Below are 26,758 nucleotides of genomic sequence, written 5' to 3'. Positions count from 1 at the left end.
GTTTAAGAAAATTGCCTTGATCACCTATCCAGTAAATGGAAAAGCAGAGTTTGAACTCAGGCCGCCTCCAGGTCCACTCCTGTTATTATAATAATTAACGATAATAATAAATGTAGTGGCTGACATTTCTAGAGCATTTGCCCTGTGCCACGCTTTAAGTGACTTACAGAGATTCACCTAATCTTCACAACTACTGCTAATTTTACCATTTTCACCCCCATTTTACACATGAGGAGACTGAGGCTGTGAAGTTAAGTGAGTTGCCCAAGTCATTTAGCTGGGCAATGGGATAAAGACCATGGCAGGCTGACGCCAGAGCCCCACTCCATCCATACGTCACTGCTCCTCTGTCACTACAGCGAGATCCTTAATGTGAGCCACACCCAGGGAAGACGATCCACAGAGGATCTGCCAAGAATGGGAGGCTCTACCCAGCATAGAAAGGCGTATTGTCTGTTTTTTGTTATAAATCGACAGAAGAGTCAGTTCCATTTCCCCCAGGAGCTACCTGCTCATATGCCTGGATGCTGAACTAGGAAGCCTTACCATACTTAGGATATTGCTCTTTGTATTTTATCGTGCCTGGGAAAAACAGGCAAAGGTTATCATATGGTGCATTTTCTGAAAAGCTGCCTTTTCCGCATTGGCTATTAGCTGGTGGCTTCCCTCTAAGCCACAGCTAGCTTAAAGGTATTCTTTAGGGTATAATTTTACTCTTTGTCTTCCTTTATTCTAGAACGTAAAAGACAAAAACAGAAAATATCCAGCAGAGAAGGTTGATCATTTTTAAATTACACTGTCTTGGAGTTAAATGTTAAAACATTTTGTCATTGTCTTTATTTCCAGATTGGTTATTAGGGGGGGCTTAAATTTTTAAAAAGAATCAGAATAGAAAGAGCTGTTTTGTGGATGTCAGGCAAAGAGATAAGAAGGGTTGCAATACTGATTTGTCAAGTTTCTCTGGTTAAAATGAAGAGGGTACTGATGGTGGGTAGTTATATAGGAGGCCAGGACTCCCATCTAAGGAAATGTTGTTGAAATGTGAAATATTAAAGAACTTGTAAGTGTTGAGAAGTTAAAAATCAGTTGTATTTAAGAGCTAGCGAGGATTACAAAGAAAGCTAGAGATAGAGATTGTTTTCTCAGTACGCTTATAATGGAGAGTGCAGCAAATATATGAAAAATTAAGTTATGATAGTAAACTAAGAAACTGTTTAGTACAACCATAGTAAATTAGAAACTGTTTATGATTATGTAGTCCTTTTTTTTTTGGTTTTCTGTCTCCTCCTCTAGAAAATAAGTTCCAGGGAATTAGTTGTATTCATTGAAATACCCCCAGTGCCTAGAACAGTGTCATTATATAGTTGGTGCTTAGTAAATATTGATTGCATGAGCTTATGGAAGTGACACACAAATATATGATTGTCAGCCTCAGTACTGTGGTTGCTTAGAGGAGGGCGAATCCCCGGGGAAATTCAGTCTTCTGCAAAGATTTCCTGGAGAAGGAAGATTTCAACTCAGTTTGAGGGGTGAGCTTTGTAGGCAAAGAGATATAGGGAATTTTGGATTGGCAGATTGACCTAAAATGTGAAGCAACAGAGAAGGGTAAGAAGTGTTTGGATGATTGCAAGAGATCTGTTTTGTTTAGTCTAGAAGGTGATTTATAGAGGAATAGGGAGAATTAAGTCCAAAACTATTAGACAGGACAACTGGGAGGTCTGCAGACTGTGTGTGGGATTTGCCTGATGGGAGAAGAGGAGCCCCTGCAAGATTTTAAGCCAAAACAGGGCCTGAGAAAAGCAGTGGTTCACGAGAAATGTCTCAGTGTAGTGGAGAAGGAGATAGAGTGCCATGAGATTATCGGGAGGTTGTTAACAAAGGAACAAAGATTTAAGGACATGAATGAGGAGTAATGAAAAGAGAAAGAGATTTAGGAGACATTTCGATGGAAGAATCAATAAGGCTTTTTGCCTAGATATTCTTGAAAAAGAAAAAAATGATCTGGCTGCAAGAACTCAAACCTGGACAACTGAAAAAAATGTGATAAAATTTAGAAAAATAAGGAAGGCAGTATCAATATGTGATACCTTTTAAGTCACCTTATTAGCATCCTTGCAGCACATCTCCTGTGTCATTTCTAAAGCAGTGAAAAAGGAGTAGATATTTTGGTGTTCCAAGCTCATCATTTTCCAAGGAGATATATAAATGGTGGAAGAGAGAAGATATATAAGGTATAGAGCAGTCTGCTAAACTGGGGTTACCTCTGAACCCAAATTCAACTGAAATGCAGAAGTGCTGTTTTCTTTCCTTCATTGGGTATTTGTTGGTGATCCTAAGATGAGCTGAGCAGTTGGTTAAGAACTATGTGATGTGGCAAGCAAGAAAGCATGATCTCTGCCCCAAGGGAGCTTATTCCCTAAGTGGGGAGATAGACATTGATCAGACAATTACACAAAAACATGAAAAATTGTAGCTATGAATAAAAGCTACTGAGGTAAAAGACATAGGCTGGGGAACGTGTACTATGATTTTGACCTAGGCAAGGTACGAGATATCAAGAGGTGATGTTTCTCAGAGTTGGAGAGGAATTGCTGCTGCCGCAGAATTGCCCATTTCATACATTTTATCAATGAAGAACTTATGTAAAACCCTTTTACACCTATCTCCAGCTTGCTCCCCTGCTGCCCAAACCCTTCACCTAATCACACACCAAGTCATCACCATCACTTCTTTTTCCTAAAAAGTTCTTTTATGTATTTCTTCTGCATCATCACATTAAAATCTAGCCAATTTTATAAACTGTTATTATAGCTTAAAGCATGGTTTTTAGTCAGGTCACTCTACGTTTAGGTAAATTGGTTGCTGGTTCCCAACAAATCGCCCACAGGCCCCCAGCAAGGAGGAGGGAAGGATAGGAAGTAGTTTGGTAGAAATAGATTGGGGATGTTCTGGAGCAGCTGGAAGGATAAATCTGAGAGACGGTATGACAGCCCATGACAAACTCTGGGATCTGTTCTTTGACTACTTGTTGAAGAGTGCTTTGAAAACTATTGCTTCTTTCTTTCTTTTCTTTGTATGTATATTACACAATTAAAAAAAATAGATTGGGGATCTACCAGCTTCAGGCACGGATGGATCCGTCTGGAACACAAGTCTCTTTATCCCCTGGACTTTTCAGTTATATGAACCAATAAATCCCTTTTTTGCTTAAAAAAAATAGATTGTGAATGCTGGCCTGAAAGGAGTTTTCTACCATTTTCTAATGATTCAACTCACTTAGGAATAGAATTGCAGTTTTCTTTTCTGTTTGGTTTTCTCATTTCCTTCTCTCCTATGCCTCAGGGATGAACTCTTCCGACAAAGTCTGGCAAAACTGCGAGAGCAGCTAGTTAAGGCTAATACCTTGGTGAGGGAAGCAAACTTCTTAGCTGAGGAAATGAGCAAGCTCACTGATTACCAAGTGACTCTTCAGATTCCTGCTGCAAACCTCAGTGCCAATAGAAAGGTAAGATGCATTCTTAAAGGAAATGAGACCAAGATGTACATCAGAAAATACTGTGAAATGGAAAGTAAAATGTACATCCGAAAAAGTCCATGAGATCCAATTATGAGCCAGAGTATATGTTCTTTTTAAGACTTCCTCTATGGACCTCATCAGGTAAGAATGCTGTTTAAAAATGTCTTTAAGTATGTTATAATCAGGATATGTAGAATTTGGATGGCAAAAGGACTTTCTAATTTGGATGTTTTCTTTAAAACAGTGAAACCAGAAATATCTATAAGTAATCTTGCTTGTTTTTCTCTTTCATATATATATGCCCCCTTCTTAAATTTTTAAGTGATTTCTACAAGCAAGGAAGACTTGTATGATACCTGTCTTTGCATACATATGTGGAATCTTTGTAACCTTTTAGAAGTTTCCTGCATATCAGCTTGAAGATTTTTTTTTTTTGTAAGGAGAAACTTTGAAGTAGAAAATATTTTAATCTATTCATTTTTTCCTCCAGCATGCATGTTAAAACTTGAGTCAGGGAGAAGTTGAATCTAAGGCCATAATTATAGAAGAGCACATAAAGATTTATGTATTTTTTTGTACAGGGAGGCTTATTATAGTGACCTTTATAAGACCAAACAAGTTGAAACAACCATAAGGTTGAATAATAGGAGAATAGTTAGTCAAATGTGTGGAAAACCTATATGATGGAATGGATACATCATATTTATGAAGAACATTTATTGACACAAGAAAATGATCACATTATAAAAAACGTGGAGGGAGGATTGGGATAGGAACTTACTTTTGTGTTTGGTCCTGATTGTGATAAAAATAAAAAGCATATTCATGAGTGTGCATAGAAGATGGAAAATAAACCACAACATACCCCAAGTGGTAAAATTTTATCTTCTTTACTATACATTTATGTGTTTTCAAACTCACTATCTTACTATGGTATGTACTGCTTTAAGATCCCAAACAGAAATTGTAACAAGGATTTTTCTCTCTCTTGATTATGCAGAGAGGAGCAATAGTGAGTGAGCCGGCTATTCAGGTGAGGAGGAAAGGAAAGAGTACCCAAGCTTGGGCCATTGAGAAGCTGGAGAATAAATTAATTGACATGCGAGACCTTTATCAAGAATGGAAGGAGAAAGTTCCCGAGGTAAAAGACACAAAACGTAGAGGAGATCTGCTTATGTTCATACTAGAGAATATGAGTGATCTAACTAACAGAGAGTACACACACACAGGTTGCCGATGAATATTTGTAGTGATTCTGTGAACATTTATATTAGGGAGAGCAAGTAAAAGTGGTCTTAGCATGAAAGGCATGCTAAGTTGACTCAATGAAGTATCATGTGATCCCCACACAGGTGGAAGCTAAATGAAGAGAAAATATTATGTATTCTTACTTGACTGCATTTTCTACTCCATTGTAAGCAAAATGAAGGAGAACAAAGTAAATCTGCGCTCTTTTGTCAGTGCTGTGAAGAATCAGCTTGAATGGAGCCAGCATGCATTTTAAATTCATTAAATGTATGTTCGTGCATTCCTAGCTGTTATCGTGCTCTAGATGACTTAAAGTGATTTTAGGGAGCATAGCCCATTTTTCTGGGCATTAGTAATAAGTAGGGAATGAAATGTCAAAGGCTGCAGGTGGGATGTGATGGGAAAGAAAGCACAGAAAGAAGGCTCCTCCATGAGGGCATCACTTAGTGTCCCAGCAAGCAAGTCCGTCCAGTGTGCTAATTTCGCTTTATTGATGCGATATGCCTCTAATTGTACTTCCTGTTTATTTGGGTAAATACTTTCATAAAAACATTTTGTTTTTCCTCCTATCCCTTAGGCAAAGAGACTCTACGGTAAACGAGGTGACCCCTTCTATGAAGCCCAAGAGAATCACAACCTCATAGGCGTGGCTAACGTTTTCCTGGAGTGCCTGTTCTGTGACGTGAAGCTTCAGTACGCAGTCCCCATCATCAGCCAGCAGGGGGAGGTGAGGGCAGACCCCGGAGAAAATGGCCACAGTTTAAGTTGTGTGAGTGTGTGTGTGTGTGTGTGTGTGTGCGCGCGCGCATGCGTGTGCATGCACGCGCCCATCCAGTTTGTTATTTTCTTGAGGTAGATCAAGAAGCTAATGTGACAGTCAGAATTCACATTCTTTTATCTCTATTAAGAAACATGAGGGTGGGCCATGGTGGCTCAGTAGCAGAATTCTCGCCTGCCATGCTGGAGACCCAGGTTCGATTCCCCTGCCTGTCCATGTGAAAAAAAAAAGAAGAAACATAGAAACCATCAGAATTAAGTCATGGTTTGAAAAGATTATTATAACAGGTTTTATATTGGTAGCTCACACCTTTTTTTTCTTTGTTTCAGTGGAATGAGAACTTGTTTGGAAACCAGATTCACTGCATGCTCCCTATTAATTTCTCTTTTAATCTCTTACCTTTGTGATGTGTGGAACTTCCTTCCTCAGTTCTGCTCCAGAGTGGTCTTTAGAAGATATAACTTGGGAGGAATATTTTGAAATCCAAAGTACTCAAAGAAAATAAGCTTAAATATCCCATTACTATTCCTTTTAAACCCTCATTAGACATATTGGCCTTATGTGAGCCTGAAACATTTCAGAAAATGTTCAAGTTCAAACCTTTTTTTAAAAGTGTAACCCATTTCATCAGTTGGCGTTTTAATTTCATTTTGGTAACATCCTTACTTCCTAGCTCATTCTTTAGAAGCATACAAATCTAAATTACTAAGCTGTTTCTCCTGCTTTTTAAAGTAAACTTAAGATAGGCTAGCATTCTGCCTACGGTAAAGCTGAGAAGCAGACCCTGGCTTCCCAAATGTGGGATTATAAATACACAGTCCATATTCTAAGCATTATGAACCCCCTGTGCACATTTGCTACTGGAGACTGGTGGCTTGGGGTCCTTTTTCCCATGTTGAAAATGGGCACACCTCATCTGGTGAAGTGATCAAATAGCTGAGTCCCTAGCTAGAGTCTGTGGTAGGCTTGGGTGTTCTATGAGTCCCTGTGAAATTATATAAAACTGTGTTCAGTTCTCAAAAAAGCATCCCAAAAAGCTTAAGGACTACTCTCTTCAAGCTGATTACTCTAGTTTCTTTTAGCATTTTTTTTCTTTTACGGCTTCCCCCATTTTTGTCTAACTTGTCAAATGTCATTTTTCTTAGGTCCTTGGTGCCAGTTACGATTGTTGTGTGGAAGTTGGAGCTGAGCTAACTTTAAAAAATAACCTCCATTATTTACTCCCAGGTGACAGCAGCATTGCCAGAACCGTGTGTCATCTTTACCACCAGCCATCATTGCATATTTAAATTACATTTAAAAAGATAACCCAGCCAATTAAAATGCTTAGGGAATGCATATTTCCGGACACTCCCTATACTTTACTCAGCTCTGTGCAACCAACTTTAAGAGCAACACTGCTAAACTAGCAAATATCCACAGACCCATGAGGATATTTGAAGCCGTTTTCTTAAAAAATGGTTTTTGAATAACTGTTTTCTCATTCTTCATAGTTTTGTGTGTGCTGTGCCTCTTGGAATAGGTTTGGCAGCACTCCCTCCTGCAGCCTTTCTACACCTACTTCCAACCCAACATGAGTAACATACCACAGTCTTAGTTTCCTAAGGGCTTCTGTATAATAAAATACCACAAACTGGGAGGCTAAAAAGAAGAGAAATATATTCTCTCACAGGTCTGGAGGCCAGAAGTCTGAAATCAAGGTGTCAGCAGGGCAGTACTCCCTCTGAAACTTGTAAGGACAAATCCTTTCTCATCTCTTCCTAGCTCTGGTAGCTTCCCAACATCTTTGGCAATCCTTGGCTTGCAGCTACAGCACGTCAGTCTCTGCCTCCATCATCTCATGGCCTGTCTTCTCTGTGTCTGTCTCCTCTCACCGTCTTATAAGGACCTCGTTTTAGTTTGACTAATTCTATCTGCGCTAGTCACATTCATGGAACCTACGGTTAGGACTTGAACATGTCTTTTTGGGAGGCATAGTTCAACCCATAACAGATACCCGTTCTCCACTCCCATGAGAATAGACACACCACGAGGCCAGTGACGATGTGTGTTGGTTTACTGTTGTAACACAGTGCCTCGCACAGTTCCTGGCACAAAGTAGGTTCTTGACAAATTTATCCACAACAACCAAAACATAACTCCATTATGGTGGCTAGTCTACACTGTTCTTATTGTGTTTTTACTCCTTTGTCTGCCCCCAACTTAGTGTGTTACCTGGCAATGGAGACTGTCTTTATCTCAGTATCCCCATGAGGCAAGGTATCCAAGAAGCATTTGGTCAAACAAATGTAGAAATTAACTTACAAACAAATGTGGGGAATAGATGGCTCCACGTGGAAAGGGAGAGTTGCCTTTAAGCTTTTTCAAGTCTGTGATGTAGAAAGATAAGATTGGGAGTGATTCCAGAAGGCAGGATGTAGGGAAGCCATTCAGTCTGGTTTAAAACAGGGCAGGACGATTACAGGGACAGGCAGCAGGATGTGAGTTTCCCGTTGCTGCAGAGCTGGCACCAGGGAGGCTGGACAGTGCTTTCTGGCTCAGCTTGGCCTTGGATGCCTTTTGACTCAGAACTGTTTCCTTGACCCAGGTTGCAGGGCGTCTCCACGTGGAAGTGATGCGTGTTACGGGAGCTGTTCCCGAGCGCGTGGTGGAGGATGACTCCTCAGAGAACTCCAGCGAAAGTGGGAGCCTTGAAGTCATAGACAGCAGCGGGGAGATTGTTCACAGGGTCAAAAAACTGACGTGCCGGGTGAGCAGACAGTCGTGGGGGGAGGCTCATGTAAATGACCTTTTTAATGCAAAAACGGTTTTACAAAAATAGTACAAGAAAGTTTCTCAACCGCATAAGAAAAGTTTTCTGGCAATAGAATGTTAGACAGTACTTTTCCAGAAGTATAAAGCACCTTTGGTTGTTTGCTTATTTGTTTTTTTTCAATGCAGTGTTCTTGAGATATATTCACACACCATAGAAACCATCTGAAGCATCTAAAGTATATAATCACTAGCTCACAGTAGCAGTACATAGTTAGTTGTATATGCATCCCCATGATCAAATTTAGTACATTTCATTACTCCAGAAAAAAAAAAAGAAGACCCTAATCCTTACATATGCCTTATTCCCCAACCACCACCGTTATTGACCCATAGTATTGATGTGGTACATTTGTTACTGTTGATGAAAGAGTATTAAAATATTAGTGTTAACTGTAGTCCACACTTTGCAGTAGGCATGTTTTTTTCCATTTACCCCTCTATTCCTAATTCCTTGTAATAAAATCATACATTTGTTCTAGTTCATGAAAGAACTTTGTTATATTTGTATAAAATGTAATCATGGACATTGAAGCACTTTGATGACAGTTGCATCAAATTTCAAAAATATATACATATTTGGCATGTAAGGAATGTATGTTTTTTAGTTAATTATTTTCTTTCTAGTAAAGGTTGCATCTATATCAGAAAGTCAGTAAGAAAATTCTAGAGGAATGTGTGCATTTGTTGCCAAGTTTATATACCGTAGTTGCAGAGTTATGCTACAGATCTCATTCGATAGAATGCTTAATAAAACAGTAACCCAGTATTTTCCGACGTGTAAAGGAGTTGACTGATTTCTCTCATCATTTACTCTTAAATTTTAGGTAGTTGAAATAAAAAATATGTTCAATGTTTTCTTTACAAGAGTTGTATTTTCATTTTTATCTCTTTAGGTAAAAATTAAAGAGGCAACTGGGCTGCCCTTAAACCTCTCAAATTTTGTCTTCTGTCAATACACGTTCTGGGACCAGTGTGAGTCTATGGTGGCCGCTCCAGTGGTGGACCCAGAAGTGCCTTCCCCTCAGGCCAAGGATGCCCAGTGCACAGTCACTTTCTCTCACTGTGAGGTACAGATGTCCTCACTAAAGGAGCCAAGCGGGAGGCAACAGAATGAGGCTCAACTTGAAAATCTACTTCTAACTGAGAAATTTTCTGCTAACAATCTTTAAAATTAATATATTTATTGGGTTTTTAACCTCAAGATGTACTTCATTACAAATTCAAATAAATTGGAAACATTTAAAATTAAATCTGAAACTTCTACTTAGAATCTTACCCCCAGACGTGTAACAGCCAATGACAGTTTCCTACCTATTTTCATAAATTTATTTCCTCTACAGTTTTTATGTGTATGTGGTGAGCATAGTGCATACACATAAATGGACATAGATGTACGCTTTTAGGCTCATACACACTCACAACTTCTTAAAATATTATTTTGAAAAAATGGGATCACATACATTCTATAAAGTTGGTTCTCATTATTTTAAAAGAGGTGGGCATCTCCTCATGTAATTGATTTAGACATTTCTCATTCTTTTGAATATACCATAGTATTCTAATGTACCACATGCATTTTAAGAATATATATGTTTGTATATAATGGGAAAGATGAATCTTTGGTGACTCTACTTTGATATGTCATCTGGTAGGCCTTGTTTTCGCGAAGTGCTGCCAACAAGTAATTTTTGACAGTTTATCCTCATCATAATTTTGGTTTTCCTTGCAGTCCTTTGATAGATACTCAGGACCCTTTCTTTTACATGTTGTGTCTCGTTCTCTCTGGTTCTGCACTCGGAAAACAGATCCACATCCCCGCCCATAAAATTTCACATAAATAATGTCCGGTCTTTGTCTGATAACAAATAACTCAGACTTCTTTACCAGTATTCACCAAGTCTACTTCTCAGAATCTTTATTAACCACCTTATTGTTCTCTGGATACCCTTTTAAGTATTCCCCATCTGTCTTTGAGATCTTCAGATCTGCTTATTTAAAAAGGATGATGTCTGGATTTTAAACACACCCTAGTTACAACACTTTTTATAAATACCAATCCTAGGACTCCTGGATTCACCCTGTGACCCTAAGAAGCTACACAGCCTCATAGGGTCACTGGTTATCTTTCTTCATCTCTAAAATGTTTGAGTAGGTTGTACTTATTATTGCTTGTTGTTTCTTTTCCTTCTAAAATTCCAGCTCTGATTCCAAATAAAATAAGACCATAGATAGTGTATGTTAAATCAGTATAGCCTAGCTGTTTCCAGAAGTTCAAGTCACAGGACAATCACCACCTGAGATTCCACCGAGAGGCTAATGGGAAGAAAATTGGCATGGTTCCTTGCCTACAGATTTTTCTGAATGATTTGCCATACTTCTTGGTGAATTCAGTATTTATTTTCTCACACTCATCTGTTTGCATTTTAGAGTAAGGAATTAGATTGGGAGTGTTCAAGAGCAAAAGCACAGAATCATAAAGATCACTTAAAATTTAAATCTGTTATTAATCTCTTAAACCATACCAAAGAAGAATCAGAAGTTCGTTTCTTGATGTGCTGAATTAATCTATGCCAGCTGAAAGTCAGACAGTTCTTCTGGAACTAAGAGTGAACTAGGAGAAAGGAAACGTGGTCCTATGTTCAGCTCTGCAACTAATAAGCAATTTGACTTTGGATAAGCCACTTTCTTCTTTTAAAAATGAATGAGGTTGAATTGAATCACCTAATAATTTCCCTTCAAGATCTCATATCCTATAATACTTTTTGTTTTTGTATAAAACAGAAGAGGTGATTTTAAGATTAGAGTCAGGTTTATATACTCTAAACTGAATCCAAAAGCAATTGAAAGGTAAAAAGGAAATTTAACAGACTTTATGCATAATTATTCTTATTGTTTCTTTTTCCCCTTGTCCCAGGACTATGTGGTAAATGTAACAGAAGAATTTCTGGAGTTCATTTCAGATGGCGCACTGGCAATTGAAGTGTGGGGCCACCGGTGTGCAGGAAATGGTAGCTCCAACTGGGAAGTCGATTCTCTTCATGCTAAGACCAGAACGCTGCAGGACAGGTTGGTACTTTGCTGTAAAGTTAAGACATAGTGTCAGGTCTGGTTCTTGACCTGTGGATAAGAATACAAGCTTTGAACCTTGGGTCTGCTACTGTTAACTTCAGGCAAGTGGTTTAAGCTCTGTGAGTCTGTTTCTACTTTGCTAAATGAGGATGTTAAAAGGAACAGCCTGGCACAAAAGAAATTCATTGAGGAAAGGAAAGTCTTTTCAACAAACGGGATTGAAATAATTATACATCTATATGGAAAAAAAACAACCTTGATCTGTACCTCACACCACAATACAATTATTAATTTGAGATGTTCATAACCTTAAATGTAAAAGCTAGAACTACGTAACTTCTAGAAGAAAACAAAAAGATATCTTAGTGATTTGGGGATAGTCACAGATTTTCAGAGAGGCCATGGAAAGAAGAAACCATGAAAAATAAATTTATAAGTTAAACTCAATAAAAATTAAAAACTTGTGCTCATGAAAAAACACTATTATGAAAAAAAAGAGGCAAGCCCCAGTCTGGGAGAAAACTGAAAATTCCTGATCAAGTTCGTCATTCGCCTCCTCTGTGACCCGGCATTCTTACTCCTGGGTATTTGTTCAAGAGAAATGAAAACCTAAGTCCACAGACAGACCTGCATATGAATGTTCATGGCAGCTTTGTCATAATACCCCAAAATAGCAAACAACCCAAATGTCCTTCAACAAAAAAATGGCTAAACCAATTGTGCTACTATTCTACATAGAGTTGTCAGCAATAAAAAGAGAAGAACTCTTGTGAAACACTTGGATGAATCTGAAAAACATTATGCTGAGTGAAAGAAGCCAGACACTGATGAACTCCATAAATTCTGCAACATATTGTATGATTCTTTTATGTAGAGTTCTGGTAGGGGCAAAACTAATTGGTGAGGTTACATGGCTGCTGCTGGGGATTGAATGGGATGGGGCATGAGGAAACTTTCTTAGGTAATGGTGGTGGGAATTCATTCATCGAAATCATCCAGCTTGGTGAGCAGGACATGGGCATTTTGCTGAGTGTAAGTTCTACCTTGTACCTGGCACAAGACCTGGCCCATAGTGAGTGCATCTTGCCAATGATGCCCCTGGTACTGTCCCTGGATGACACCATCATTGCTTACTGAAATGTTTTCTTGCAGGTGGAATGAAGTGACTCGCAGAATAGAAATGTGGCTCTCAATATTAGAATTGAATGAGTTGGGGGAATACGCTGCAGTGGAACTTCATCAGGCCAAAGATGTCAACACAGGAGGCATCTTTCAACTAAGACAGGTACTTAGTGGGTTTTTTGTTTGTTTTCATGCTTCCCTCTCTCCCACTCTTGCACTCTGTTTCTAGGCATGTTCTAATGATTTGTCTGTTCCCTAATTCTTTCCCCTGCCATTATCCCCTCCACTTTCTTCCTGTTGACACCCACCCCGCCTTATCTCCCCTGCCACCTCTCTAGGGTCATTCCCGTAGAGTGCAAGTAACTGTGAAGCCTGTGCAGCACTCGGGGACGCTGCCACTCATGGTTGAAGCCATCTTGTCAGTGTCTATTGGCTGTGTAACAGCCAGGTCCACCAAGCTCCAGAGAGGGCTGGACAGTTACCAGGTAAGACCGACAGACTTGAAGTAGTGTATGAAAAAGATTGGTTAAGGCAGAATTCAAACAGTTAATGATCTACGGTGGGAACCTATTTGGGTACAGTAGATTTTGTCCTAACCATGTAACTGCCCCCAGTTCACATTTCCGTCCATTGCCTTATTTCTAGATTTAAAATCCTGTATTTTCTTTAGAGTTGAATAATAATAATTGTATTTATCAGCCCATAGGTATTAATGCTATAGTACTCATTCACTTTGTTTTATTTTATATCTGACCCCAAGTTGTATTGAATTTTTGGCATTGCTTCCTGGCCCGGATCCACTTTTAGTAATGTTATAAAATTTGGCATAACTATCCTGGCATAATGAACCAACTCTTTGAGGCCTTTGCTTATTTTTTTTTAGTAAGAAGTTGGCCCTTATGATCATTTTTGTCTACTAAATTTCCACTTATTAAATTGAATAAATCTTATGTTCTCATTTAAAAAAAGAGATGAAGGCCTCTAATAATTGATCTTCATATCTAATGCCTCTCCAGTAATAGCTGAAAATAAATTTTAAGATAAGGATCTTGACACCCAGTTGCCTAAAAGAGGGCATATGTTTCACTAAGTCCCCCAGTTTACTACCAGATATGAATGATGGAAGAGTCAGCCTGTTAAATTCCAATTCCTTACTGCCATGTGTGAGAGGGACCACTTTTCCTGCTTTGAAGAATCATATTTGGAAGAAAATATTTCTTGTGTGGTTTCTGTGGAGTCCGGACATAGCCTAGCCAATCTTAAGAATGGTAAATCTTCTTTCTTAAAAAAAAATGGTGCTTGCCATGGGATCAAAAATGCCATCCTGACCAAAAGGGGGGAAAGAAGTGTAACAAATAAAATTAGTGGCTGAGAGAGTTCAAATAGAGTTGAGATGCCACACGGAGGTCACTCTTACTCAAGCTTCAGTTAGACATTGCTACCTAGCATAACTTGCCAAGCCCAACCAAAACCATTCCTGTCAACTCTTAAAGAATAACTAGGTCATTATATAAGATACTGCAAAAGTCCCGTACACTAGGGTAACTCTCCAAAACCTACAACCTCCAGATGGGTCCTTGAACCAGATAAGTCCTGAAATGCAAAGGAACCAGTCTTTCCAAGACATCAACTAGTTCCATCCCTCTATCCGATATTATGAACAGCCCCTTCCAACATAAAAAGTTAGAATGGACCGTAGCCCAAATACCCCAAAAGAGTGGGAGAAAAATCAAAGGTGATGGTGGAGTTATAAGGAGAAAGTCAGGTTTAACAAATGAATATAAGTGCTGAATCATTATGCTGATATTTCTTTTAGCCTCCAGTACCTTAGAGCAGTTAGAAACAGAAACTGTGGAATTGTTGCCCACACCAAACACTGACATCTGTTCTACAATTAGTTGTTGTGAAGTTCTTTGAAATGTATTGCTTTTGTCTATATATTTATTTAAAGAGAAGGAGCAGTATAACAGAGAAGGTAGGATTTGACAAACGAGTACGATGGCTGAATCATTACATTGATATTTCTCTTGGTCTTCAGTGCCTTGGAGCAGCTAGAAGAAAAAATGAAAAATCATGGAACTATAACCCCCATACCAAACTTTAAAATCTGTTCTATAGCTACTTGTTAAAATGTACTTGGAAATTCGTTGCTTTTTTGTGTATATGTTATGTTTCAAAATAAAAAATAAAATAAAATAATAAAAATAAATAGGATAATAACAAATAATATGTAAAATAAGAAATAAAAATAATAAAATATTTTTTAAATGGTGCTTGAAAAACTGGAGAGCCACATGTAAAAGTAGACCCTTCCTCACAGTATATACAAAAATTAAAATGTGTCAGAGACCTAAATATAAGAACTATAACTGAAAGAAAACTCTAGAAAGAATGATTCCTCCTTTATCTCAGTTTCCTTTTGGCTTCATGGCATTCAAGCAAAGGTTTTTTTTGAAGGCTAAAAATCAGTATGGCTCTAAAGGAAGTCACATCTTTGTCAGACACTGCCTTCCCTATCCCAAGCTGGATTTGCCTTCAGCTCTCAATGCCTGGGAAGAGAATGAATGAATATCTGAGGACAGGGTCTGTTGTGTTTGGGGAGAGGCTTCTCCACCAGCCCTTTCCTCATGTGTATGCAGAAAATTAGTTCGTGGGCATTCTCGTTCAGTTCAGTCACTCATTTGTTAATTAACTAAAGAGCACTAGAAATCAGGAGACCTAGATTCTTAATTCTAGGTCAGCCCAACTAAATGGCTACTTGACTGAGTAATTTAAATGTTGAGTTCTTTTTTCTTTTCTTTAAAATGATGAGGTGGACGTAATAATTCTCTGAGGTCCCTTTCTGCAATAAAATGTTGTGGCTTAATATGTCTCTGATCTTAGAGAAAACATTGAGTATGTGTATCCTAACTCGTATCTTCCCTACAGAATAGGGACCATCCACCACTGACTCAATCCCCCCCCCCCTTTTTTTTTTTTTTTCTGCAAAGGGTAGGCTCCGGGAATCAAACCCGGGTCTCCGGCATGACAGACAAGAATTCTGCCACTGAGCCACCGTTGCCTGCCTGACTCAACTCCCTTTTGAAGAACATAAGGATTAATGGATTATTTGCATTTTTTAGACAGCTCAACCTGAGTTAAAAACTGATTTTATCAAAATTTGAGCTCTAAATTATCAGCCTTTCCCCAGTGCTACAAGCTTTATTAAAAACACAGAGCATAGTAACAGCCATGTAATTTTTATTTATTTATTTTTTTAGTTGAACATATTAATATATTAATAGAGAAAAACCATACAGTCATCTCAACAGAGGCATAAGAGCATTCAGCAAATGTTTATGATAAATTTAAATTAACAATACAAAGAAACTCTGAAACATGTATATCCAAAACTAGCACTAATGTCGTTCTTACTGCTGAAATTTTAGAAGCATTTTCATTTACAATTAGGAATTCATTTATAATTAAACTCTAGATTTTTTTTTTCTTTGCCACCATGCTTAAGGTCATGTCCAGTAACCTTTTTTATTGACATAAAACTTTAGAAGTATTCTGATACATCAGCTCAAACCAACTGAGAATGTACTGACTTGACAAGAATTTTACATTATGGAAGCCCATACCAGTACTTCTACTATCATAGAAGTAGATCATTTGCCTAAAAATTAACGATAAATTAGAGCATTTTGTACTTTTATAATTAATATGGAACATTAGGTCAAGAAGCATTACTTCATTTGATAAGTTAGAGTTATTTAAATGAAAATGATGGTTACCAAACTAAAACAAAATAAAATGTGTTTTTCATTGTCTAACTAGACATATCATTTTTTACTACCTTTTATAACACTTTAAAAAAAAAGCATCCAGTATCTTTTCTATAATTTGACCACTTCACTGCCTGTTTGAACTCTGCCCCTCCAATAGCCATAGAAAAATGGTGTGGCTCAGCATTCATTTTGAGCAGACCCTCACTTCTATGGATGATTATTCTTTCCAAATGGGGTTTCTAAAGAAAATAGTCTCACCTGAACTCTTCTGTTTTCAGCATAGTGATTTTCAGTTTTACCTAATGTTTTTGCCACAATCGTTATCTTAGGTAATTATTGTAAAAGGTAGACATGAGTTTGGAACAGTCACAATTTTGTCAACTGACTCCTTATGGTCAACGGTGGCTGTCGATAGACCCATATATTCAAAATAGTTGGCTGTGCCCTTATTGCAGAGGCGTGGAGCAGAACCCGGTGTGTGTGTAGCTTTGCGTTCCTAGCCAGCTTTCACCTGTAGTAATCACTTTAATGAGGGCAGGGTGCTGCTGTGAAAAGAGACTAGAGTTCCAGCTTCTAGTCCTGACCCTGCCAACTTCTGTGTAATCCTTGGATTAAAGTATTTAATCTTTCAGGCCTCAGTTCCCTCATCTCCAAAATTATGAGGTTGCGCAAAAGGATCTCAAACATCCTTTTAGATTAACCATTCTGTTTTTCTAAGTCTATCCCAAATCCGAATCAAATAGCTCCCCCATAAAAATGTCTGCTGAATATTTGCACAGCAATGTTGGTTCCTATCCCCTTAAGAGAGAGAACTCTTGTTTTTAAATGACTGCTTTCTTTATAAAATCCATAAATTCTCTAAATATGTGTAGACAAGTAAATTAAGTCCGCTAAACCTTTTGTTATATTATGCTGATTTTAATATGCTGATGTTGTGTTGTGCTGTCCATTATAACATGTGTGGTTAAGCTAAAGAATCATTTTCTTTGTGTGCTGTCTGAGAAACAAAATGCATGTCCTTTGTGTTTATTTTTTTCCTACCAGAGAGATGATGAGGATGGTGATGATATGGATAGTTATCAGGTATTGCTGCTGCTGTCAGTCCTGTGGCATGGGGCACAGCTACTGCTAATCGCCAGCATCCGCAAGGCAGAGGGCAGGGAGAAGGAAACAGAACAGTAGAACAAGACTATCCAGTTTTTCACTGGCTTTTGATTTGCTTTAAATGCCATCAGGGGTACAGTACTATTTCTGTAGATTTCTGTGTCAGTTGAAGATTTATAACGCAAATACTGCATTTTTGCTCTGCCATCTTAAATTACTAGCTTGTAAAACCTCGTTCATTATTTAAATTGGTGAACTTAAAAATCACAGTTATGCATCAACAGTCTTAAGCTAGATTCTTGTCTTTACTATGCTTTTTGCTTGTTATATCCACAAGATTAGTATTTTTCTATGGGCTGTTGTACTTTAAAAGATTTTTGCTACATAGGAAAACTGGAGACTTTTTATGCACATGATTTTTTTGTTGCTGATTTTGAGCCCGTTTTCTTTTCTATTTAGGGCTAAGGTTAGTTATACATGGTCTTTTCTTTTTGGGAATCTAGAACATATGTGCAAATGTGAAATTTTACCTAGTCAGGACTGAATGCCCTGACATTATGGAATGTGGGGTCAGAGCAGCAAACCCAGATGAAGTTTTCTGTGTTTGGGTTCCAGTCTTTGTACTGATTATCCACACAAGTTTTTTTTTTTTTTTTTTTCATAAGGAAGCTAATGTGACTATATTAACGTCAAACCACACAAGTTTTAAGAGGATGGTTTCCCTGGGTGCCTTCCTCTCTATAAAATATGGGTGTATTGTAGGTAAAGTTTCAGAGGTCCTCAAAGTAGATGTCTACCCTTAATGTAATGTCTTAAAGGTTAGACCAGGACAGAGCAGTCATAGAGCATTTCTCATAATTTTACTGAGAAACAAAACAAACTTTAGGGGAAATTTTCAGTGTCCCCTTCGATCTCAGTAAAGCCATTTACTAACTACCTGCTGGCTGTTTGTGTGCTTCCTGCCATGTTGATCACAGTGAAGTCCTCCAGATGCTTTTGTGGTTTCTTAGAGCATGGCTGACTGCATGCTGGGTTCCTGCATGGGAGATTGTTGGCTAGCCTCAAGGTAGTTGTTGGAAGTAAAATCTTTGCAGCAAGTTTGGAAGGTCCCTGTTGACCTATTCCTTACATTTCAGAAAAGGCATGTTATCAGGCCTCTGAACCATGAAAACGCCTGTCCTTTTCCTTTCCGTTTGCTAATAGATGTTTTGGGCTCTGTTCATGGTGTCGGTTGCTTGGAATCACAGATGCTTCTAATGAGCAGCAATGACTTAAACACACACATATACACACAGCATAAAAAATCATCCAACAGCTGGTGTAGTTTAAGCTTGTCTTGCTTTAAGTGTGATTATCCTTTTGGAGATCCAAGGGCTCTGATTTCTGAGTAGCGTGGTTCTTGATCAGCATGCAGTGTTCCTGGGAGATCTTTGCTTTTTTGCATATTAATCACACAGCAATGTTCAATGGCCTTTCATTGAAAAGTTTCCTAATCAATTTAAATATCTTTTAAAAAAAAAAAGTTATCCATGTACTATACAGGAAAATCTTTTCCTTCCCTGATGTCAGGAAGAAGATTTAAACTGTATAAGAGAGAGATGGTCTGATGCACTCATTAAACGACGAGAATACTTAGATGAACAGATTAAAAAAGTCAACAATAAAAAAGGTATGTGAAATTATTTCCTGTAAGTAGCTTTTTCACTTCTACTCTGTGGTGGTAGTTTGTTTTCATCTCTTGGTTGAACAGTGGTTTCTTAGTTTTTGAACTGGTAACAATCAGAGAGAGAATCATTTCATACAATGTTGGTTTAAGAAGGCTTTTAATGTGAAAGTATAAAATTCTCATAGAACTCTGAGTTAGTTCTGACATTAAATGTTAACTTCAAAATTTGTTTTAATGAATGCAAGATCAGTAAAACCAATAGCTCAATATGACATATTCTAGTCTCAGAACCTGGGACTGACCATACTAAGTGGTCAGGTCTAAAACCATACCACTTGGCAGGTGATGGCAGTTGAGCACCCACCTGCTATTTGGCCATAGCCATACCCTCTGCTACTTCAGAATGGCCCCTGCAGCTCTATTGTCTCTCATCCGGCTCCAAGGATACAGCTTACAGATGCTATCAGTGGCTTACTCGGATTCCAGAGTAGAAATTTGCTCTCAAAATCATCCTGATTTTTGTGATTCGCTCGTTGTAGTTGATTCCGCACCAAAGGGTACATCATGACAGTTAATCCATTGTTCATGTAAAAGTTAGCAAAAAGTCTCCATCACAAATGTTCTAAGAAATGATCATGATGATGAATCTGCAACTATGTGATGATATTGTGAATTACTGATTATATATGTAGAACGGAATGATCATAATTTAAGAATGCTTGTGTTTGTTATATTTTTAAAAACAAATTAAAAATTAATAGAAAAAAAATCTCCATCAGTGAACCATAAGGGTATTGGTTTATGTATATGCTCAGCTACTAATGAAAACTCAGTTTCATTATATACAGGGAGTCCCAGAATTGAATTATGGATAAGAGGATTTCAAAATATATAAAATAAAATCCCTTTCATAATGAAAATGAAGGAAAATAAGGTGGGTTTTAGGGAGTGGTATTTTTAAATTATCTATCTTTATAAATTAGTGTTTAATTTTATAAAACAGTGACATCCATTATTTCATTTGACCCTTTCAACAAGCACACAGGTTAGACATGGCCAGTATTATCCCTGTATGACAGATTGGGGAACTAAGATTCATCTATATAGTGCCTTTCCCAATTTAGAGAACCAGTAAAATCACCTAAGTTTTTTCATTTCTGTTCTTGATTTACGCTACCTTAAGCTAGGGTCTTAGCCTCTCTGAACTCATCTGGGTACTCATGCTTGAACTTAGAAAACTCAAATCCTCTTTAGAACATAGTGGATATTTAAATCACTTGTGGAAATCACTGAGTGAAAATCTGTTTATTTATTTTAAATTTAGGCCTTGTGCTTTCTCTCTTCTCAGCGCTCATGTCTTATTTTGTTCTACAGAGAAAACGGAGGACGACATGGAGCGTGAAGCCCGGCTGGTAGAACAGTGGGTGGGATTGACAGAGGAAAGGAATGCTGTGCTGGTCCCAGCCCCAGGCAGCGGGATCCCAGGGGCTCCAGCTGATTGGTGAGTCTCACCATTCTTCTCTTGGGGCCTGGCAGGTGGTGGTGAGTGCCTAGGATTGGAGTCAGACAAGTGACTTTCCAGAGTCTTCTCAACAAATGTTAACCAGAGCTGCTCGGTAAAGGGACACCCATCGCAATGGCTCTCTTCCCTGCTGTTCTGCCCAACTGCAGCCACCTTCCTCCCTCATCAGGCCAGAGACCATTTGATCTGGCCAGGAATCAAATACTAGGCTCCTCTATTTATACGTGTGAACAACCTGAACACTGTTCCCTGGTGTTCAGAAGTTCTCTTTTGGCTCCGAACAAAGGTTTCCAGAGAACACTTGAAGAAGACAGGATATATATCATCTTCTTATTTAGTGTGGTGCCTACCTAGTTTTGTAACTAGCATAGAGTAAGTACTTAAGGACCATATAAATAATGAATCGATCGATCAATCAACCCTATGTATGCTCGCAGGAAGCAGCATAGTATCATAGGCTTCAAGTTAGGTAGATCTGGATTTAGTTTCCAGCTTCAGTTCTTCACTGTTTCCTTAAGCTAGTTGCTTGACTTCTCTTGAGGCTTTATTTCCTAATCTGTTAATGGATCTACCTTTTTGGTGTTATGAGGATTAGAAATAATGTATATAAAAGCCTATTCATAAAAAAAGCACCTATTCATTAACGATGGCGGCTGTTTATTTCCATTTCCATTCTCATTCCAAGAATATGTCCATTTAAGATAAATCAGATTCCTTTTATACATAGAGTGACACACCCAGATAATGTTTTGGACAGGCATAGAAATATTAGTGGTGGTATTCGTGTCGATAAGGATAAATAGAAGTGTAATCTATTTCGTGATCTTTGAAAATGTGAATCTGTGGGCATATGATTTGTAACTTGATATTTGTCTCCACAGATGCTCCTGTTGTGCCTGGGTTTGTAGACCTATGTATGGGTCATGCATTATATCTGCCAGCTACTTACTATGGGTAGCCATCTCAGTCCCATTTTTTTTTTCTCCTCAGGCTCTCTCTCTGGGCAGTTCCTCTTCTTACAGCAGCCTCTCTGAATTACTGTCAAATATCAGCTTGCCTAAGATCTTCTTGAATGCTACCAAAATGTAGCCTTCTGGTTCCCCAATCTGGTTATTCTGATGTGATAAAGAATGGGGCCCAGGACTCTGCTTTTTTATCTTTTTAACTTTTTATTGCTAAAACAATGTACAAACACATACAGTCTTTTTTCTTTATTGTTTTGTTTTTTGTTTGGTGTTTTTTTTATTAATTTTTAATTTTTTAAAAAATATGACAAGAAAGAAACACATTCTTAACATATGATCATTCCATTCTACATATATAAACAGTAATCCACAATATCATCGTATAGTTGCATATCATCATCATGATCATTTCTTAGAACATTTGCATCAAATCAGAAAAAGAAATAAAAAGACAGAAAAAAATTCATACATACCATTCCCCTTACCCCTCCCTTTCATTGATCACTAGCATTTCAATCTAAGTTTGTTTTAACATTCGTTCCCCCTAATATTTATTTTTATTCCATACGTTCTACTCGTCTGTTGACAAGGTAGATAAAAGGAGCATCAGACACAAGGTTTTCACAATCACACAGTCACATTGTGAAAGCTGCATCATTATACAATTATCTTCAAGAAACATGGTTACTGGAGCACAGCTCTACATTTTCAGGCAGTTCCCTCCAGCCTCTCCGTTACATCTTGACTAACAAGGTGATATCTATTTAATGCGTAAGAATAACCTCCAGGATAACCTCTAGACTCTGTTTGGAATCTCTCAGCCATTGACACTTTATTTTGCCTCATTTCGCTCTTCTCCTTTTGGTCAGGAAGGTTTTCTCAATCCCTTGATGCTGAGTCTCAGCTCATTCTAGGATTTCTGATCCACGTTGCCAGAAAGATCCACACCCCTGGGATTCATGTCCCAAGTAGATAAGCACATACATTCTTAACATACAAACATTCCATACACGGTGTACAGTCAATGGCTCACAATATAATCACATACTTGTATATTCATCACCATGATCATTTTTTAGAACATTTGCCTCGGTCCAGAAAAACAATAAAAAGAAATAACTTGTATATACCATACCCCTTACCCCTCCCTCTCATTGATAACTAGGGTTTCCATCTACCCAATATATATATTTTTTGAATTTTAACATTTGTTCCCCCTATTATTTTTTTATTTTTAGTTCATATGTTTTACTCTACAGTATGGACATATGAGTAAAGTTTTTTTTAATGTCATGTTATTGATATATATATATATGCAAAAAAAGCAATACATTTCAAAACACTGCAACAATTAGTTGTAGAACGGATCTCAGAGTTTGTTATGGGTTATAATTCCATAGTTTTAGGATTTTTTTTTTTTTTTGCGAGTCAGAGCTTAATGGGTTTATTGGGGTGAGGGAGCAAGGAAAAGGTAGGTGGGAAAGCAAAAGAGAGAAAGCAGGTGGGAGCTTGAAAATGGCTTGCGCCTGGGAAACCAGGGAAAGGAAAGAGAAAATGGCTCCTGCTCTCTGTTCTGGGAGCTGTGTTTTAAAGGTACAGTGATGTTGGGAGGGGAGGGTGCCTACTAGGTGGTGTTTCATCCCTTAATTGGATGGGGGCTTGTTAACTTATGATTTGATTGGTTGCTAGGGTTCTGACACACTGCTCTAAGATACTGGAGACTAAAAGAAATATCAATATAATGATTCAGCACTCTTCTCTATATAGTTCCACCAACTCCTTTGATCTTTCTCTCACTCTTTAGGGATATTTGGGCTATGGCCATTCTAACTTTTTCATGTTGGAAGGGGCTGTCACTAATAAGGGATAGAGGGATGGAACTAATTGATGCCAGGATGCTACATTTTAAGAAGCCCCCAAGGTGGTTCTAATGTCAAAGGCCCAGCCAGTGTTACATAAAGCTCTGCTTCCAGCTCTCCTGCACACACTCCTCCTTCCTCTCACATCACTTCTCATTCTTTTCCCCTTTTGATGTTTTTACATGTTACCAGAATAAGAATTTTTATAAACCATAGGACTATACCACACAAGGAATGAACCCTAATGTCAACTATGGACTATAGTTATAGTGTAATTCCAATAATATTGTTTTATCAGTTGTAACAAAGGAACCACACTAATGCAAAGTGTTACCAGGGAAAACTTGGGGGTTGGGGATACATGGGAACTCTACTTGCTGAATGATTTTTCTGAAAACCTACATTCTCTCATTAAAAAAAAGAGAACCAAACAAAAATTGACCTTTTGGTTCCTTCCTCTACGTTCTGATCCTATCCCCCATTTTCATTCTCTAATATCATCTCTCTTCCTTTTCCCCCATCAGTAGAAATGATTTTCGAAAGGCTTCAAATAATCTTTCTTTTAGTGAACCAAGTGCAATTCGGTAGTTGTTGTTGTTTGTTTTGTTTTGTTTTGTTTTGTTTTATTTTAATGTAAGTCACATATTTTCTAGGAAAGTCAAGAAATGTGGCTCTGCTTCCATGACTCTGTGGTCTTTTATTAGTTAACTAATAAAATGTAAAACACAAATTTTGCTGTCACATTTAGGATCCCGCCTCCAGGAATGGAAACCCACATACCGGTTCTCTTCCTTGATTTGAATGGTAAGTAGGCATTTAAAACAAAGGTCTGATGGGCTGTCACATTTCACTTAAGGTTTGCAGTCTACTCAGAAACACATAATTTTGATCTTTAAATCACTTTTTAAATCTCTCGTACACCATATCTAGGTGACAGTTTTAGTCCAATCAGATATTTTTTTTAGTCCAAAATGTGTGTTTGTGTGTGTGTGTGTGAAATCACTGGAAGAGAGATGTGGCTATTTAATCTAGCAAAGAGCACTTGGGGAGATTAAGAATTGGTACAAAACATGAAAGCTGTTGCTCTGTTGCTCTCAAACATTAATGGACATAGAAATTACCTGGAGAAATAATCAGTCCCAGGGATTCTGAATCTTTTGTCCTAGCCAGTGCTCAGGTATCTGCCTTTCTCCCTAGTATGCCAGTCGCAGCCCATGGTTTTGATGATTGCAGACCCTGCTCGAAGTTTGTTCCTGTAGTGTAGCAATTCAAGGAAACTGGCTAACTCTACAACATTGGTTTTCGATGTTTGTTTGTTTGTTTGTTTGTATGGGCAGGCACCAGGAAACAAACCCAGGTTTCTGGCATGGCAGGCGAGAACTCTGCCTGCTGAGCCACTGCAGCCCACCCTTTGCTGTGTTTTAACAGCAGTAAGATCCTTTCACAAATGAAATCTTAAATGGGCCCCTATATGTCGAAGATGAAAGCAGAGTGTTGAATTTGGGAGAGAACAGGACCCTAGGGCTCCTCAGAACACAACCTAAGAAACACTGTTCTGGTGGGAAGGCCACTATCAGATGGAGGGAGGTACGAGGAATTTTATTTTGGCTCTTCACATGAAGAATGTTTTAAAACCCTAGAAGTGGAATGGTTGCTTCAGGAGGTGGTGAGTTCCTCTTATTGGAGGTGTACAAGCAAAGTCTGGGTGTCCACCTACAAAGATGTGTGAAGGGTAAATCCCTTGTTGGCCTTTGAGTAAGATGATCTTCATATTTCTTAGGCTCAATATGCTTAAAACTTTGATTCTAAATTGATAATTTAGGTGCTGAAATCTCTCACTTACTATAAGTTATCTAAGTAAGAAAGCAAACCTAACAGGAGGAACTGACATGAGCTAGGAACACAATTCTAAGGCAAGTTTATCTAGTGAAAATATTTATTCCTAGAACTACATATAGAATATCCTCAGCCCTATGTGGGGTTTTTTTTTCCCCCAGGTTCTATATCTTTTTTTTTGGGGGGGGGGGGTTAAATTTAATTCATTTTATATTATCAAACCAAAACAACATACTAGCATGAAGATTCTTAACATACAAACATTCTGTGTATGGTGTACAATCAGTGGCTCACAGTATCATCACACAGTAGTATATTCATCACCATGATCATTTTTTAGAACATTTGTATCACTCCAGAAAAAGAAATAAAAATTAAAAAACTCATACATACCATACCCCTTACCCCTCCCTCTCATTGACCACTAGTATTTCCATCTACTCAATAGATTTTAACCTTTGTTCCCCCTATTTTTTCTATACCCCTTACCATTCCTTTTCATTGTTCACTAGTATTTCAATCTACTCAATTTATTTTAACATTTATTCCCCCTATTATTTATTTTTAATCCATATTTTTATTCATCTGTCAATATCGTAGATAAAAGAGCATCAGACACAAGGTTTTTATAATCACATAGTAACATTGCAAAAGCCATATCATTATACATGCATCTTCAAGAAACATTCAGCCTATGTTTTATCTTTTAATTTTTATTCTAGTAATATATACATTCTAAAGTTTCCTCTTTTAACCATGTTCACATATATTGTTCAGTGCTATTGATTACACTCACAATAATGTTCTACCATCACCACTACCCATTTTCAAATCTTTACCATCAACCTAAGTAGGAATTCGATACAGGTTAAGCATCAGCTCCCCATTCTCAAATCCCAGTCTAACTCATGGTAACATATTCTAGATTCTAACTCTCTGAGGTTGCTTTTTATAATTAGCTTATATCAGTGAGATCATATGATATTTTCCCTTTTGTTTCTGGATTATTTGACTCAACATGATGAACTCAAGGTTCATAGGACCGTACAGCACAGTTAACTTTATTGTAAACAATGGACTATAGTTAATAGTTCAAATATAAGAATGTTCTTTCACAGGTTATAACAAATGTATGATACTAATACAAGGTAGTAATAATAGAGTGGTATACTGGAAAAATAGACCTAATGTAAATAATGGGCAATAGAACTATTTTAATAATTCTCCATCAATTGTAGCAAAGGTAACTACTATTAAAAACAGTATAATTATTTTAAAAAGTGCTGTCATTAATAGTAAAAAGGTTCCTCTCCAGTGCAAGTTGTTGGCTGTGCAATGATGTGCAGGAATGCTATATTTTATGCATGATTGTTTTGTAAACTCACAACTTCTGTAATTAAAAAAAATGAACGAGTAAACCAAAAAAGAATATCCTTAGCACATCTGTTTCTTTTTTTCTGCCTTTTTTATTGTGTGTGTGTGTGTGTG

The 26,758-nt window shown here is 37.8% G+C and overlaps 1 protein-coding gene across 4 annotated transcripts in view; it reads left to right on the top strand.

The window, feature by feature from the left end:
• KIF13A (kinesin family member 13A) overlaps window positions 1-26,758 on the top strand; it is a 268,116-nt gene that overhangs the window by 210,711 nt on the left and 30,647 nt on the right. For 2 of the 4 annotated variants that reach the window (XM_077143439.1, XM_077143437.1), the window contains exons 18-29: window positions 3,343-3,505; window positions 4,518-4,658; window positions 5,343-5,492; window positions 8,131-8,292; window positions 9,251-9,424; window positions 11,272-11,423; window positions 12,579-12,711; window positions 12,887-13,033; window positions 17,363-17,401; window positions 18,992-19,091; window positions 20,463-20,589; window positions 24,183-24,238. In XM_077143439.1, the coding sequence (XP_076999554.1) occupies window positions 3,343-3,505; window positions 4,518-4,658; window positions 5,343-5,492; window positions 8,131-8,292; window positions 9,251-9,424; window positions 11,272-11,423; window positions 12,579-12,711; window positions 12,887-13,033; window positions 17,363-17,401; window positions 18,992-19,091; window positions 20,463-20,589; window positions 24,183-24,238 (1,544 nt within the window). The remainder of the gene's footprint in view (window positions 1-3,342; window positions 3,506-4,517; window positions 4,659-5,342; window positions 5,493-8,130; window positions 8,293-9,250; window positions 9,425-11,271; window positions 11,424-12,578; window positions 12,712-12,886; window positions 13,034-17,362; window positions 17,402-18,991; window positions 19,092-20,462; window positions 20,590-24,182; window positions 24,239-26,758) is intronic. The other 2 variants (XM_077143440.1, XM_077143438.1) reach the window with 1 other exon arrangement.

The sequence above is a fragment of the Tamandua tetradactyla genome, chromosome 25 (genome assembly GCF_023851605.1).
Source record: "Tamandua tetradactyla isolate mTamTet1 chromosome 25, mTamTet1.pri, whole genome shotgun sequence".
NCBI classification, from domain to species: Eukaryota; Metazoa; Chordata; class Mammalia; order Pilosa; family Myrmecophagidae; genus Tamandua; species Tamandua tetradactyla.
Note: the sequence above shows the minus strand (reverse complement) of the source record. Positions and strands in the feature narration are given on the sequence as shown.